Below are 15,809 nucleotides of genomic sequence, written 5' to 3' on the forward strand. Positions count from 1 at the left end.
GGTGCAGTTTGTCCAGGCGGTGCCTCCGAGTCAAGCTCAGCTGGCCTGTTAGAGGATACTTCCCAGCAGCACCACGGTCTGTGACCACAGCTTGACCTCCAACCAGCCGCTCACTTCCACAGAGGCGAGAGAAATCGATAGATCAACCGGCATGAAATGGTGACGCGATTGAGATGAATGATTACTGGGGCTAATTCTTATTCATCCCTTTATGGGGCAGTGATAAGTGAGAAGTTAAATGGGTACTGAGGAGAGCAATGAGTGGAGTGAAACAGTGAACATGACATTTGGATTTTGCTTTAAACAAGGTGAAAGGACACATATTTAAACTGTAAAGCACTCAGACAGCACATAACTCCACGAGAACTGCACAATCCTTTGAAATTGTATTAATATCACAAAAACACACTTATTACCATCAAGTTATAGCCATTTAAAGACCCCCGCCAGTAAAAAAAAAAACAAAAACGTTTTGAACATTGTTCACATGTCCATATTGTGTTTTTTATATGCTAAAAGACATATCATGAGTAAAATAATTAGGGCTGAACATTTCCACTGTGTATCAATGACAGACTCCAAAACACAGATTCTACGTTCCAGGGTTTGTTATGTCACAAACCTAAAGAACCAATCACATAACACTATGCTGAAACAAAGGGTATTAGATGAGAAGCAGGTGTAGTTATTGTTTTTTTGCAGGCGACGCTTCAGTTTCACCTTAACTTGTCAGAGCTCGTACTCGGGAAAGGTTTATCTAACATTATTAACATATTAGCTGTTTGATAGCATATCAAGCAGAAGGCTTGTGTTAACTAGTACGTTTACAAGCAGATATTTAGAGAGGGTTAGATTATATGTGGTTTTAGTAACTGTCAAAAGCCTTTAGAAAATGTTTGGAACAAGAAGCAGCGTAGAAAATCTGTCGTAACCTGAACCGCTACATCCACTACATTTGATGATGGTTAAATAAACATATACGAAACATATGGGCTTGGTGTGCAAAAGCCTTAAGAGAGTACAGCCATGCCAGCTGCTCCATGAGGCTGTCCTTACAAACAGCAAACCTTTTAGCTAAATGCTTATGTCAGCATGCAAATATGCTTTCACTGATAATGCTAACTTGACGGTGTCTTGCAGGTATAATTTTTACGATTTTCACCATCTAAATGTAGCGAGTTAGCATGCAAACATCTATAGCTTTAACATTTTATTCAAAATATTTATTGCACAGTTTTTTGAGATATCCTACTAAATTACCAAAAAACAAAACAATCAAACACAACTGAAAATATATTATCCTTTGTGAAGATAAATATAAGCACAGAAACACATGTACTTTACGTCTTAATCAAAACAATGTGTTAGCAAACAGACTATCTGTCCTAAAGAGGCCTGAGTGAGTGCACGTCTCGTTTCACTTACCGTCTCGTTGCCAAACAAGATGTCGACGTAAGGCATGACCTTCATCAAGGGCTCTTTGAAGAACTGGCTGATGAAAGGTGCAGAGAGGTTCATGCAGAAGATTTTGTTGTTATCTGAAGCATGCTTCGCCACCTTCAGGATGGAGTCTGGGGACACGGTCAGGAAAAAACCCTAAAAACAAGAAGAATATTTATTTGTGTGATGTCTTTGACAGTTTGACTGACTTTAACTGAAACAAATGAATCTGTACAGGCAGCATTATCTGTCTTTTGACAGCACAACATGACCCAGACTGGACTGAACTACAGGCTCATATGGATTGAAACACTTTAAACTGCTAATTTGTGGGTTTTGGTTCCTGACAAGGCAATTTTAGGGTGACAAGGCATGGTATTATTGAAATAACACAGGAGCCAAAAGAGGGGAAAAAACAGCAGCAGTGCTCAAACATTTATCTGAAATGGTTTCTTAGAGCACACACAGAGCAACAAAGAAGAGGAAAAAGGGCAGGAAAAAATCCATCCAGGACAAAGCCTGTGGCTGGGCTCCAAGGCTCGTACTGGAGGAAGCAACGTGCACGTATCCGATGATAGGGGGAACAAAAGTCTCGTCTGGACTCTCCTTACTTGGAAACAAGAGAGGCAGCTCCACTCATTGTGTGAATGAATACAAATCAGGTAAGAAAACACCTTTGTGTTTCAGGTGGAAACCTGAAGCGAGACTCTCCTGCAAGCCACACAAAAACACTCCTCCTTTGATACTGATCTTCTTAACCTTGTTTTTCAGCAACAAGCTGCTCTGTAAAACCACTGTGTCACAATAGGGGCAAAGGGGGGAGAGAGGAAAGGAAAGTTTCAGCACAGTGATACATTTAATCTGGCTGAAAAGCTTCTATTGTGGGCGACGGTGCAGTTCTCATTAAAGCACTATGACATTTGCAGCAACGGAGGAGCGACCTCCATGAAAAAGAAAAGGGTATAACACCAATGAATAGAGGTGACTGTGTAGTCAATCAAATGTACAAGGCATTACAATGCAGCCGTGCTAAGCAGGTGAATTTTTTATTACACATTCATGGTGTGGTTCTCTCTCTGGGAAGACGTTCTCGGCCCTCTGCAGTGCCGTATGTCCTGTGGTTTTTTTGTCTTTAAGTTAAGGCCCAGGTCAGCGCCTGTGGTTGCTGTGTCACTGTACCATCTGTTGAAGACTAAAAAGGTGTTTTCAATGGACCCGGGAGCACAAAAGGAACTCACTCTGGGCTAATGGCCCATCACTGACCCTGACATTTTTCTTTTGCGGCGTGCCAACGTGTCAGAGGAAGGGGAGATTGTTTTCTGACACAAATGGTCCTTTTTTTTGGGTAGTTGAAAATAAACTGTCATGGTTACCGTAATGTTAACACTGATCAAAGGCCGGCGGCTCGATCAAATATCCTGAGGGATGGTGAACTTTAAAAGCCGTGCCACAGCTTCTCTAATCACACACTGGCTCTGTGTAATTTACTTCTAACCTCACTGCCACTGCCAGTGCCATCACATTAAATAGTTCAGAACTGATTGCTGGACAAATTATATCCATGTTATTCTAAAAAAAAATACTCCAACACTTAATTCTTATTTGAGCAGTCCAGTTTAATTTGATGTGATGCATTAACTAATCTGAAATACACACTGCCTCCATTGCAAAAGACAGCATGTTACACCAGGAATGGTTTCCAAATGCTAAAATAAGACCAAGATGGACAAAACTGTAAAATTACACCAACTTTAAAAGTCAACATCTGGGTTTCTCCCAAGGAGTTGTTTTGCTAACCACATCTTGACTAGAGGTGAAACAATCTGAATCGATTCAGTGATCAACGATCCGAAATCAAAGCTACAAAGTGACAAAAGTAATATCCATATTATCATCATTGTTAAACATATGCCTTTTTTTTTTTTCATGTCGAAAGCTTGTTGCTTCTGCCACAGCAACATTAGCTGCTCTGTTTTAGTAATGCTAGGCTGAAAAAATGTGCATGCAGGCTGAAACTCAACAGTGCTGTTTGGTCAGGAGATAGAATAAGTTAAAACAATTGTGAGTGAGCAAAAGTATAAATAATGCATTTAATTTTTTATTTTAAGAGTGAAGGAAAAGTCTGCTAGCGGCTAGGCTAATTTATGCGATGTTAAAGTGTTTGAAGGTCTAGTGTGTAGGAGTTATCGACATCTAGTGGTCAGTTTGCAACATTGCAACCAACTGAAACTTTTCCAGTGTGCCAAGTATGTAGAGAACACTGGCTGCCGACATGAAGTTTCAAATGGCCCTTCAGAGCCAATGTTTGATTTGTCTATTTTGTGCTACTTTATAACGAAATGGTGGACTTCATGAAAGAGGACCCACTCCATATGTAGATATAAATGGTAACGAAAACACAACAATTAAAACAAAAGACTTTTAAACTAATAAAGATGACTTTTGTTAATGATCCTTGAGCAGAATTTTAGACTTTTGTTAAATGTTCTTGTTATTAGTCCATATTTTATGTGTGCTGGTGGAATCATATAGTCATAAAGTTATTAAAGTATAGTATAAATAATACATGTAATATCGATTGCAGACCCTGAGTTGAATCGAATCAAAATTGTAACGTGGCAGACTTTGTGATATCGACAAATATCATATCAAAGAATGCATATGACAGTATGATAAAGACCATGAAACCATGAATAAACCATGAATCTTGCCGCATCTTGTCTCATTATTAGTTTCGTTAAAAATTGACGGCCTAAACAATTGTCAAACCCATTAAATAGAGTGCATTTTCTGTTTTAAACAGTGCCTCAGCAGTTTTCCCTCCAGCGATTTATGATTTATTTCAATTAATTGCAGTCATTTATGTTAGGTGCACCTTCACTACAAAACACTGCAGGAAACTCTGAAAACTAACCTACAAATGAGCAGCCATGTAAAAAACGCTAAATAACAACAACAAAGACACATTTGATGACTCAAAGATTCTGAAGTCTATACCTGTCTTTTAGTGTTCACATTTATATGTAGCTTTGCAACATCTGTCAAAACATTTTATCAGCTTTGATGCACAAAAATAAAAAAAAATCAATCTACACATAAAAAGCTTTTTGTGCTTCTCTGCATTTGAAGTTAATAAGTTAGTTTGAAGTAATGCTGCAGAAATCTTGTTCATAAAAATCATGCAGGCCATTTTTTCCACCAGGCTCTAAATGTTGTGACTCCAGTGGCTTGTGGGGGAAAAAAAGCCTCAGTCTGAGCCATGTGAAATTCCAGTTCCCATCAGTAGTCTCTGCCGACTACGAAACAGGAGAAGTTAAGTCTTTAGTGCTGCGGTGCAGATCGTGTATCAAGAATACCAGATCCAGTTTCCCAGGTGTCAGAGAGCCCTGTGAAGTGGGGTGACTATCACATTTCCAGGTCAAGATGATCAAAGTGCTGGGTATACTTCGTACAATTTCCACCCAGCCAAAACATTCAATAAAGCATTCAGAAATGCATTTTCCTGGCAGACAATAACGCGGAGCGATGTTTGGCCGTGTCAAGTGGTAATTTGAGGGAAGAGTTGGAAAGGCAGGGCATCCATTTTCAATGTTTACCCTAAAAAGAGAAATGACTTCCACTTTACTCGCACAAAGAAAATGTCTAAATGCTACTCTGAGATGAAATTAGTGGTAATCTAACCATAGAGGTCCTAACTACACAGCAGCAGCACGCTATCACACTTTCCCCTGCATTGTATCAGTGTTTTCCCCGGGGCTGCTCACATCTGAAAAGCTGGGTGTGATGGATGGCATGGTGTCACCGGGCTTAAAATAAAAGTGGACATCTGAAGGGTAAAAATGATCTATTTTGGGAAGGGCATTTTCATTTGCAACAGCAGCAGAGGTGGTCATGGAAAAGGAAAAGCTTTTTTTTTCTCCTCAGGTCTATTTTAATTCTGCAGGGATCAGGGGGAGTGTTCAAAGTACTGTGTCATCATGAAGGTTTTTTGTTTGACACTTCCTATTACTCAGGGATGATAGAGGGAATTTAAACCATCACCACTTTAGTGAAAAGAGTAATTATAAGCACTGCAATCATACTAAATTTTATCAAATCCCAAGATCATAGTCAAGTTTATTTATACAGCCGGAAATCACAAGTTTCTCTCAGAGGGTTTTACAATTTAAAGACCCCCGATCCCTCAAGCTGCTCTTATCAATATTTTATATTAAAAATAGACTTTGTAATGTCAAAGGAGTCGCTCACAGAGAATTAACACCCGGCTCTTCTGCTCTGTGTAGCTTTTCAGCATCTTCCATCTCATTGTTTCAGTTTTACTGCATACAAGTTTACTGTTTTGGTCCAGTGTCTCATCAGTTCTTCCAGACGGAGGAGGCAGCAGTTAGAAAGCTCTGTTAATCCTGCTGTACACTGCCTGCCCAGCACCAAACAGCAGACAGACACAGTTAGCAACTAGCTGGTGAACATAGTGGAGCATTTATGATACGATACGATACGATACGATACGATACGATACGATACGATACGATACGATACGATACGATACGATACGATACGATACGATACGATACGATACGATACAATACAGGTTCCACTGACTATCAAAATGTATGATTGACCCCAAAACGACATATACCATCGTTCTGCCCGCTACAGTTTTAAACACGTCCTTAAACTTATGGAATGATCAAAGTCCAGCTCCTAAACTTTCTGGTTAATATTAGGCAAATAAACTAATGTTAGATTAAGGTTAGATTAAGAAAAGACATCATGGTTTGGCATTAAATAATACTTTTGTCACTAATGTAGCATGAGATATGTACTTACGATGCACATGTCACATACAACATGTCGCACTTGTCACTACAGTAGCATGCAGCACTTACGAGGCTGCATTAAAAGAAGTCTCCTGGGTGAAAGACCTGTGTTTGTTTTACCCAACCACTACCCGTCCCACCTAACCTATCCGTGTCTCTTTATATCTGAACAATACATGGAATTTGTCGCTTTTTAAGCTACTTCATAAAACTTCCTCCTGTGCTCCAGGTCCAGGCAGGTCCTGCATTTTGATTAGCTTCATTTTTTAAGAGTCAAACCACTGCAAGACGGACAGTTTTCTAAAATCTGTCTTTCATTCAGTGGCTGTGAAGAAAGCAGGGAAGGCTGTCATAACAGGGCTTCTGTTTGATGTCAATCAAACTGCGCACACGTGGGTCAAGTGCAGGTTGAACCGTCAGTGTTGCACAGCTTATGCTACGCCCAACGGGGAAAATTGCAAGTCATCACAAAGCCGCAGACTTAGGTAGAACATGATGCAAACTACAACAAAGAGAAGGAAACACAGCTACAGGACATGCTTTTCAAACTATTCTGAAGCAGAACAGAATTGTTGATTTCAAAGTTAGATAGACATTATATAAACATTTTTTAGACACGATGTAAACATCATCATCACAATGAGGCTGTAAAGACAGACTAATTAGCAGATGACTTTCCGTGTGTGTGGTGATGGCGTTTCATATCCCAAACATCCTCTGTAATCTCAATTAGCTACTTGTAAGCGAGCCCCTTTTTTAAGGACACATTAAGTTGGGTTTTCATCGTTGTATTTTATGTCCTAGAAACAAAATGTAAAAAAAAATATTTTAAGCTTGTTTATTTTACATGTCTAACTGTTCCTCAAGGGAACCTGAAATGCTGATTCATATCCTGGTTTTAGGGCTTTCTCCTGCACAATGTCACACTACGAGATCACATCATTGCTCTGATATTTATCTGATGGAGCTGTGACATCACATCCTATTTCCAGGTTGACTTCCAATGCAGGACAGGGTTGCATGACCGTACCCTTGATTCAGGAAAAGAAAGGCTTCTATTACACAAAAACTTGTGTAACAATAAAAATAGGAGAAACCTCAGGAAGTGCCGCAGAGGAGGCATCCCTCTTCAAGGACGGACAAGCATGAAATAGGTGGTTTTAGTAGAAAGCAGAGAAAAGTCACAATAGTAGAGTTACAAAGTAGAGAAATGGAAATACAGCCGTTTGTTCTCGTGACAAATTCCTCGTTGTCAGGGAAGCCCTGTGAGCTAACCAGCAGTGTTTCAAAGCTTTTCAAAAGCCGCCCAGGCCATGCTATCCCTGTCATTACCATAGACAGCCCCCCATCATGCTCTCTGGTGCACAGGGTTCATTACACAGAATTAGATGTCACACAGATCAGAGCGCGCGTGAGGCCACACACTGCTCTCCTCCTCAGTTATCTCTGTAAAGCACCATTGCGAGGTGGATCGATAGCTGAGGTTTGGAGCTTCATTAGCTCAGTATGACTCCATCTCCATCAAGACACCTCTGGCACGCTACGCCAGCGTTGCAAGATATATTTTACTCCCCGATCCTGAAGGTCCTGCTGTTTTTACGCACAAACACACGGGGACAAACAAGACCTTCACACATGATGAGGGGTGGGGGTGGGGGGGATCTGTGTCAGTCTCTGGCTCGATAAACAGGAGAAAGAAAGAGGACAAACAAACAGAGGTAAGTGATAAATGGTGTCACAAAGTGCCTTGAGTGGAAGGGAAAAAAATTACAGGGATGAAAAGAGCTCATTTAAGGCTTTTCATTTCAAAAGTGAGTGGGATTAGAGAGATTTTCACAATGCTAATGATGTTTTGTTTGCATCGAAACGGCCAGTTGGTTTCATTTAGCAGCAAGTTCAATTAAAGCAATGGAGAAGATGAATGTGTAACAACCTCGCAGTATGATTCAGCATTCCCCTTGCACTTTTAGGACGTTTGATCTGACTGCAAGGCGATTCAGGCGCGCTGATAGCATCTGCCTCTTCTTCTTCTCTCTTCCATTAAGAATCATGTTCTGGTGGAGCTTATCAGACATCTAGGAATTCATCCACTTCTTGTGAGGGAGCTGGAGGGAAGCCAACTGTACTGGAAACAGAAGGGAGGGCTGTGCTTTTAAAGGCCGCTTGGAGATGAGGAAAAAAGGGGGCTATCATGTCAGCCAGGATCTCTGGGGCAACATAAATGTGCCACAAACGCTGGATTTAACAACTGGGCAGAGACATCACTTACTAAACTGCTGCAGTATTTATTTCTAAAACATTTTCTCTGGTTTAAATATTACCCAATTTTTTACAGCTGAGCGGATATTTTCCCCCCAGTGTCGTGAAGGTCTCTTGTGGTGAAAATGCAGCTAGAAGGCTGTTGTGGCGATAACCAAACATACCTGGCCAAGGTCGTCTTAATGAGCACGGATAAAACAAGACATTAGAGCCAACCACAAAGCACTTGAGGGGAGCGTGTGTCACACTACCAGCCTGCAATTTGTACACCCATCAGAGACCGTAATTACATTAACCTCAGACGCCTCCACTCTGTAAAGCAATGAAGGAAACTACTTGCACGGGAGAGGGAAAGAAAAAAAAAGGTTTTTAACCCCAACTTGAGGTTAAGGTTTTGTTGGCATCACAACATTGGATGAATTGGTTTGATTTGAGTGGTATCTCACTAAAAGTAATTCGAGATCAGCTTCAGGGTCTTTTCAAATGGCTGCCTTTTGCTCTCCTGTTAAGCTCTACAGTTTCAAAAATGTGTTGGCCGGGGGAAGAGGCCAGCCTGAGCGGGAGCGCGGGATGCCAAGGAATGTACTTAAGATCTAAAACAGACAAGATTTAAAGCCAAGAGCATTTAAATGCCAATACTAATCCACAAAATAATTCACCGCATAGCACAAACTGACTCTCCCTTACAGATACCATATGTTACCTCTGTGAGGAGATGAAACGGGAAAAAGCGATGCCAGAAAAGATGCTTTCTTCTCCCCAAAACTGTGTTATCTTGGTAATGAAAAAGAAAACCATACTCTCTCCCTTCATGTTCTAAAGCCAGTCTATATTTCTACTCTCTCTGGTTCCTACTGTTGTTCTTGCCTCCATCATTGGGAGATTAGCCAAGAACAAACTGTTTGGTTTGCAGGGAGTTAAAATTTGCTAATGCACACACTCTCAAGTGTCCTTGTCTGCCACACTGCACTTAATTAGCATTTTAGTGCGAGCAGTTCTCTCTCCTTCAGTACCTCTGAAGGGGAAACATCACTCCGACTCACACACACATAAAAAAACACACTTATGGAGTAAGCTCCTGTAGTTTCTTACACGATTTGAGAACAGGATGGGGAGTGGAAAAGGGGAGTTTTGTGGGGGTCGATGGAAAAATGGGATAAAAGTCTGCCATGTGAAAACAGATGTCGGGACTTCAGAGTTGTCTCTTCTGAACCGGGTTTGAAAGGACGTATTAATATATGGGTCAGATGTATAAAGCAGAGGTTCAGTGTCGGAGTGTCGACGCTGCAGAGGGGTTTCTAGTTTCAGTGACTCGAGAGGTTGTGCGCAGACAGAAACCAAACCTCCGCAGACATTCCTGCTCCTGGGAAGTGAACATTTCCAAATGTGCCACTCTGTGGATGTAAATGAATTAGTGCACTTAACTCGAACACTAAAATGAGGAACTGAGGAGACAATCTTTCACTGTTCGCAGTCGCGTCGGTGAAAGCTAGCGCACCAGGTTGGAAAATTACAGGTAATTGCTGAAGCCATTGAATCCAGTTTGGTTTTGGTTGAAAGACTAAAATAACAAAGCTCTGATTGCTGAAAAGACAAGGGCAGGGAGCTCGGAGGCCCTGTTGCTAAGAGTTAATTTGATACATATTTCTCCCCCTTGAAATGTCTGAGGTACTGGCAAGAGACGGCGAAAAAAAAAAGAGAGTGAGAGGGAGGGTGAGACCCCCGCTCTCCCTGCAAATACTATCCATCTGCCATATTACATTTAACCAGCATGAGAAGCTAAGGGAGCGCCCTTGCACAATATTGTGTGAAGGCTGTCAAACTCAATGCAGGAGCTCGGTGCCCACTGCTCAGAGCTGAGGACACGGGGCCGCTTAAATTCAGTCTAATAATAACTTCTGACTGTGTGCGCTCAGCACTGGCAAAATAGGAGAGCACGTGGCAGAAAAAGGAACTTTTAATTATTCATGCCTGTTTAAAAAAAAAAGAAAATCATGTAATTGAAGCTGTAATATGATGGCCCCCAGAAGAAAACACCAACAGCTATCAACAGCTTTTTGCTTAATTGCCAAATTAGGATTTGCAATGAGTGGAGGGAGCAAAAAGCTGCAGCTGATTTTGAGGGTGCAAACATTTTTTTTTTTTTTTTTTTTTTGCAAAACATGCATGAATCCTTGCTGTCATCTTTAAAATGCTGCTTTGGATGCAATGTTTCTATGGTGTGATCTTTTATATGATTTCTTATTGGGAATCTTATTTATGATTTCACACTTTTTATTTAAAAAAGGAACTCCAGGGATTTATTATTGCACTTCTGAACTCCATGTCCCCAGCATGCCAACATATATAGGCCCTCAGTTCATTTATGGTCTCCAAACCCGAGCTGAGAAAATAACCCCTGATGATATCATTAAGGGTTATTTTGAAAAGCCTCTCCAGAGCCACAGAAGATAAACTGTTTTTACAGACTGAGTAGTATTTCTTACTACTAGTAAACTGACCTTTATGGGTAAAATTGGTGGAACACGCCTTTAACTCTTATCTCGTAATATTTTTTTGTAATATAATTTATGTTGGCCAGAACAACATTGGACTAGTGACAAGTGTTTGTAAGGCTGCATATGTGAATTTATGAACGTGTCAAAGAATGCGAGGACCTGGTCACAGCTATTGCAAATTTGCGCCTGTTAATCTCAATAAGGCTTTCGTGTTCAGATACAAAACAAAAGTAATTCACTAATCATGTCCCTCTACTTAAGAAATCCGTAAAATATCAAAATTTCATGCTCTTATATTTTATAGACTTTCTATGATCTTTAATCATACAGATGTATGATCATATTATAATTAATTATTATCTTTATTGATTCATTAGTCAATTATTAATTGTTTTGCCTGTAGAAAGTCAGAAAAAAGACACAGTTTCCAAGTTTGAAAGGTTAAAACTCCTGTGTGTTTTGTCTGACCAACAAAGCAGAACCACAGGCAATCAGTTTATAATCGCACAAAACAGTGAAAAGAGGAACATTTTCACACCGGAGAAGGTGAAAACAGTAAATTTTTTTGGCATTTTATCTCGATAAATGACTTAAAAATTGTCAATGATTAATTTTCTGTTAAATGACAGACAACTTGTTTTTTCACATTTTCCCTTGAACTTCGTACCTGCTAACTTTTAAATTATAAAATCACACTAAGGTGTTGAGTATCTCTGGACACAACATGGTGTGAACACTCAATACTGGTATTGCAACAGCACTAAAATCAAGCTCGGAAAAATCAATTGCCAGGAGGCAAGAAGTGTGAACTTACATACCCTAAGCCCAATTTCCTTGAAAGTGGAGGTCCTAAATCAAATCAAGCCAAGCCAATGCACCGTGGAATTATGCGAAAAATGACACAGCTATAGAAAATGACAGCTGGTAAGAAATACCGTCAAGGCTAGGAAACTTTAGAGCTTGTTTATTCACTCCACATGTTTTAATCTTCCTGGTGCTGTGATGATGCTACGAGTCAACTCTGATTGACTTTGTTTTTTATTCAGGCCAAGAGGGAGAAATATTGAGTGCACACAGATGATGTAAACACACAGAGAGAAGAGCAGAAACAGTGCACTCAACTGGTCTCGTCAAAGCTGGATGAGTTTTATTAAGACTCTTATGTTGCTGTGGTGTTTTGATTGTCAAGAGAAAGGGTCATTGTCTGCTAAAACTTGAAATTGCCTTGAAAATTCACCACTGAATGAGGAGTACCTCCCCACCTGTGCACGGCTTATCACAGCTGATGGAAATACCTCAGCAGGACTTTAAAATCTTACTGATCAAAAGAAAAAAAAAGGCAAAGACTGAAAGACACAAAAGGAACTTTCGACTTTTAAAGCAAATGCATGATAGCACCATTAAAAGTTGGCCACCGTTCCCGTACTCGAGCTCTGTCTGTGAGTTATTGTGAAAGTTATCGCTCTCCACTGGGCTAAACACACATTTTCCTCCCTCAAAGCACAAGTAGCATTAGCAGTGTAGCGTACTAAGAGCTTCTCCCACTTGAGCATAGCATCTCAGGCTGAGATAAATAATCACAGCCAGGAAATATGAGTCTTTCTCAAGCATCAAACAAAAACCTAAAAACCACAAAATTCAGATGCTGCTGGTAGGCGTCAGGGTTGTCTGCCAAAAGCACAAGTAACAGGGTGAAGCAATGTGTTATTAGATGTGAAATTAAAATTGTTCGGAGGCATTAGCATGACGCTTGCCTTTGATAACTCTGCAAGACTTATCAGCCACAATGTGGTTCATATTGCCTCTCTGTTGGAAGAGATGACATCAGACACTTGAAGATATATTATCTACAGTATTAAATCTTTGTTATTCTACTCTCAGACTAGTATGATACAAGGTGGACACTTTAACCAAAAAATGAATAATTTAGGCCAACAAAATTAGGCGACTTACCGCCTGACTCAGAGCAACAAGATACAAGGGTTTAGCAGTAAAAAACAGAATAACCACCTTGTGGTTGTTTGCCCTCAGCGAAAAAGTAAGTTAAAGTTTACATCTGTGTCTGTCAAATGCAGCCATGACAACACACCCAAAGTTGGACACCCAAAATTAGTGTCACCAATTCAGTATTTGACTAAAAGTCTCCCATTCAGTTACTGAGTCATGATGTTTAGTAATGACCAGAAAAGTTTTTGTCACAGTGAAACTGACCTTTAACCTTCTGTATATAAAATGTCATCTTTTCATGATGTGATCCTGTTCGACATTTATCTGAAATTTCCACTTCAGTAGTGTATACATTTTGAGTTATTGCCAAAAACATGTTTTGCTAGGTCACAGTGACCTTGACCTTTGACTACCAAATACTATTCAGTTCACTCTCCAGTCCAATTTGTGCCAAATTTGAACAAATTCCCTCAAGCTGCATTTGAGATAACAATTTAATGAAAATGAGACAGCGGCAAGGTCACAGTGACCTTGACCTATGACCACCAAAATCAAATCAGTTCAACCATGAACTGCATGCTTGTGTCAAATTTGAGGAATTTGTTTGCCTGACTTTCTATTTAAAAAAAAAATCATTTTGTTTGTTGTGAGGTTTTTTTTTAGCACTCCTGTAACTCCCATCGACCGTAGCATTATTACAATTAACTGCTGTCATAGTTCTTTTTTTTTTACAAATCAGTATTTTTCTTTGTCAGATATTGTTAGACTTGTTGCTATTTTTTTGCTTCAAAGTGTCCTGTAATTTTTTTATTTTTTTTTTTTGGTTTGTTTTCTGCTGGAATAAAGCTGGGCTGCTTGAAAGGCCATATATTTTAGTTTTAAAAGTCTAAAATTTCAAGTTTCTATTTAAATGTTGCACAAACAGATATAAATTAACCCAATTTCCAGGAAATCAGTATCAGAAAATGCAAAAAATGCACATTTATACAAGTCATATAAAGGCACAAGGAAAAACTGCTATAACATAGTTAGATGTCGCAATTACGATATTACCTACGATAAGTGAACAGATATTAAAATGTACTCAATTCTGCCTTCATATTGCTTCTATGCCATTGGTATATTGTTAAAATACAACAATAGTTACATTTTAAAGTGCTGTTTTCAACTGACACTCACTTCCAACTAACTTTAAAAATCCCAGTGTATATTTGCAATCTTTTGCAAAAAACAAAACAAAAAATGATGTATTTTGCACCCCGGGTCATTTACCTTTGTTTGTTTCCATTGCATTCTCTCACACTTTGCTTTTATTGATACACCAACTTTTTCACCCCAGCAAAGCATAACACTTTTCTTCAATATTTTGATATTATTTTTTTCAAATGATTTGTGTTGCCATTCAAGGATGTGTTTGCTTAAAATTGAAAAAAGCTCATAAAAATAATTCACTATTCTCTGCAAAATAAACACTTATTTTCTTCGTATAACCAGACTCATATTGACATCTAATTCTCTGCATCCAGAAATATTTCAGCAATAAACCACATGCTTAAATTGGTCATGACTATATCTCTGATCGCAATATTATCAATCAGGCAAAATGTTCTCCTCTCTGTGTGGATTAGAAACCTCGTTAGCCAAGATCACAGAGGAGACCAGTCATTTTCCAGCCTGATTTATTATGACGAGAGGCTCTCAGACGGACAGGAGAGTCATCCTCAGCTTCTACAGCCACATCCATTTTTCTAAAATTTCCAAAGTGCTCCAAATTTCTAAGTGGGGCAGCCTAAATGAAACACACAGGACGTGGAGTGCTATGTGTGAATCATCCCTAAATAATACAGTATAGCGATAGCACGGCGCAATAAGTGTTTGATGACAGGAGAATTCTCCTCTTCAAACACAAAGAAACATTAACAAAAATTTGGGATCCGACGTGTCAGTCTGGTTGAAGAGTATCCATTACTTAATGTACACCCACGCTTCTTAGAGCTTAGCCGCAACATGAAAAATTACCACTTAAGGGAAAAATAAACGTATAAAGCTGGTCTGTGGAGCAGGAGGTGGAAGGTTGCCTTCTAATTGCTGGAGGGGAGAGAAACCATGTTAGAGTAAACAAAGTCTGATCGATGGTGGGGATTATATCAGAAAGAGCCTTTGGCCTTTGGCCAAGACGAGCAAACACACTGGTCTCTGTCTCTGCTACAGATGGAAAAAATAGCCAAGGCAAAAAGCTGGTGAGTTAAAAGCATTATATTTCACAGAGGGGGGAGCAGATAGAGCGTAGTACAATGCCAGATATGACATGTAGCCAACTATATCACGTCTTGGCTGTTTGTATCAGACAGAAATGCCAGTAGATAACAGGGCAGCGTTGTGAGTTTGATGGAAGGCTGTTCCGGCTGGGGGCTTAGCTTTGGGTCAGGCTATACTCCCACAGCGCTGCAGTGCTGTGTGTGAAACCTCTCCATCACCGCACGCACAAGTTCAACGCGCTGTTAGCTGGTCACGGCCGGGAAGAAATGTATTCTGTATACTCCCCGGCTTCTATGTGGCAATTGCAATTCACATAAGCCACTTAAGGAAATCTGCAGAGGGAGAGAAAAAGGTATAAAACTGAGAAGGGGGCTTACGAGTTATTGGAGCCTTTTAAACACGGAGGCTCCTCATCAGGCGGGGGTTTCCTTTTTTTTTCCCCAAGTCTTGTAAATGAGTTCACTCTAGTGCCTTTAAAGCCCCTGTAAAGGTATTAAATCTGAAAATAACATAATTCATTACCTCTGTCTGAAACATGTTTAACTTGAAGATGTAATACGAGCAAAAAGTGCTTTGGTCTCGGTCG

At 39.9% G+C, this 15,809-nt stretch overlaps 1 protein-coding gene across 3 annotated transcripts in view; it reads right to left on the bottom strand.

Annotated features, from left to right (window-relative positions):
* Nucleotides 1-15,809, bottom strand: part of LOC121958367 (adenosine kinase-like) — a 132,045-nt gene that overhangs the window by 37,987 nt on the left and 78,249 nt on the right. For all 3 annotated transcript variants that reach the window (XM_042507256.2, XM_042507255.2, XM_042507257.2), the window contains one exon: nucleotides 1,426-1,596. In XM_042507256.2, the coding sequence (XP_042363190.1) occupies nucleotides 1,426-1,596 (171 nt within the window). The remainder of the gene's footprint in view (nucleotides 1-1,425; nucleotides 1,597-15,809) is intronic.

The sequence above is a fragment of the Plectropomus leopardus genome, chromosome 19, assembly GCF_026936395.1.
Source record: "Plectropomus leopardus strain MGB_pleo_1.0 chromosome 19, ASM2693639v1, whole genome shotgun sequence".
Lineage (NCBI taxonomy): Eukaryota > Metazoa > Chordata > Actinopteri > Perciformes > Serranidae > Plectropomus > Plectropomus leopardus.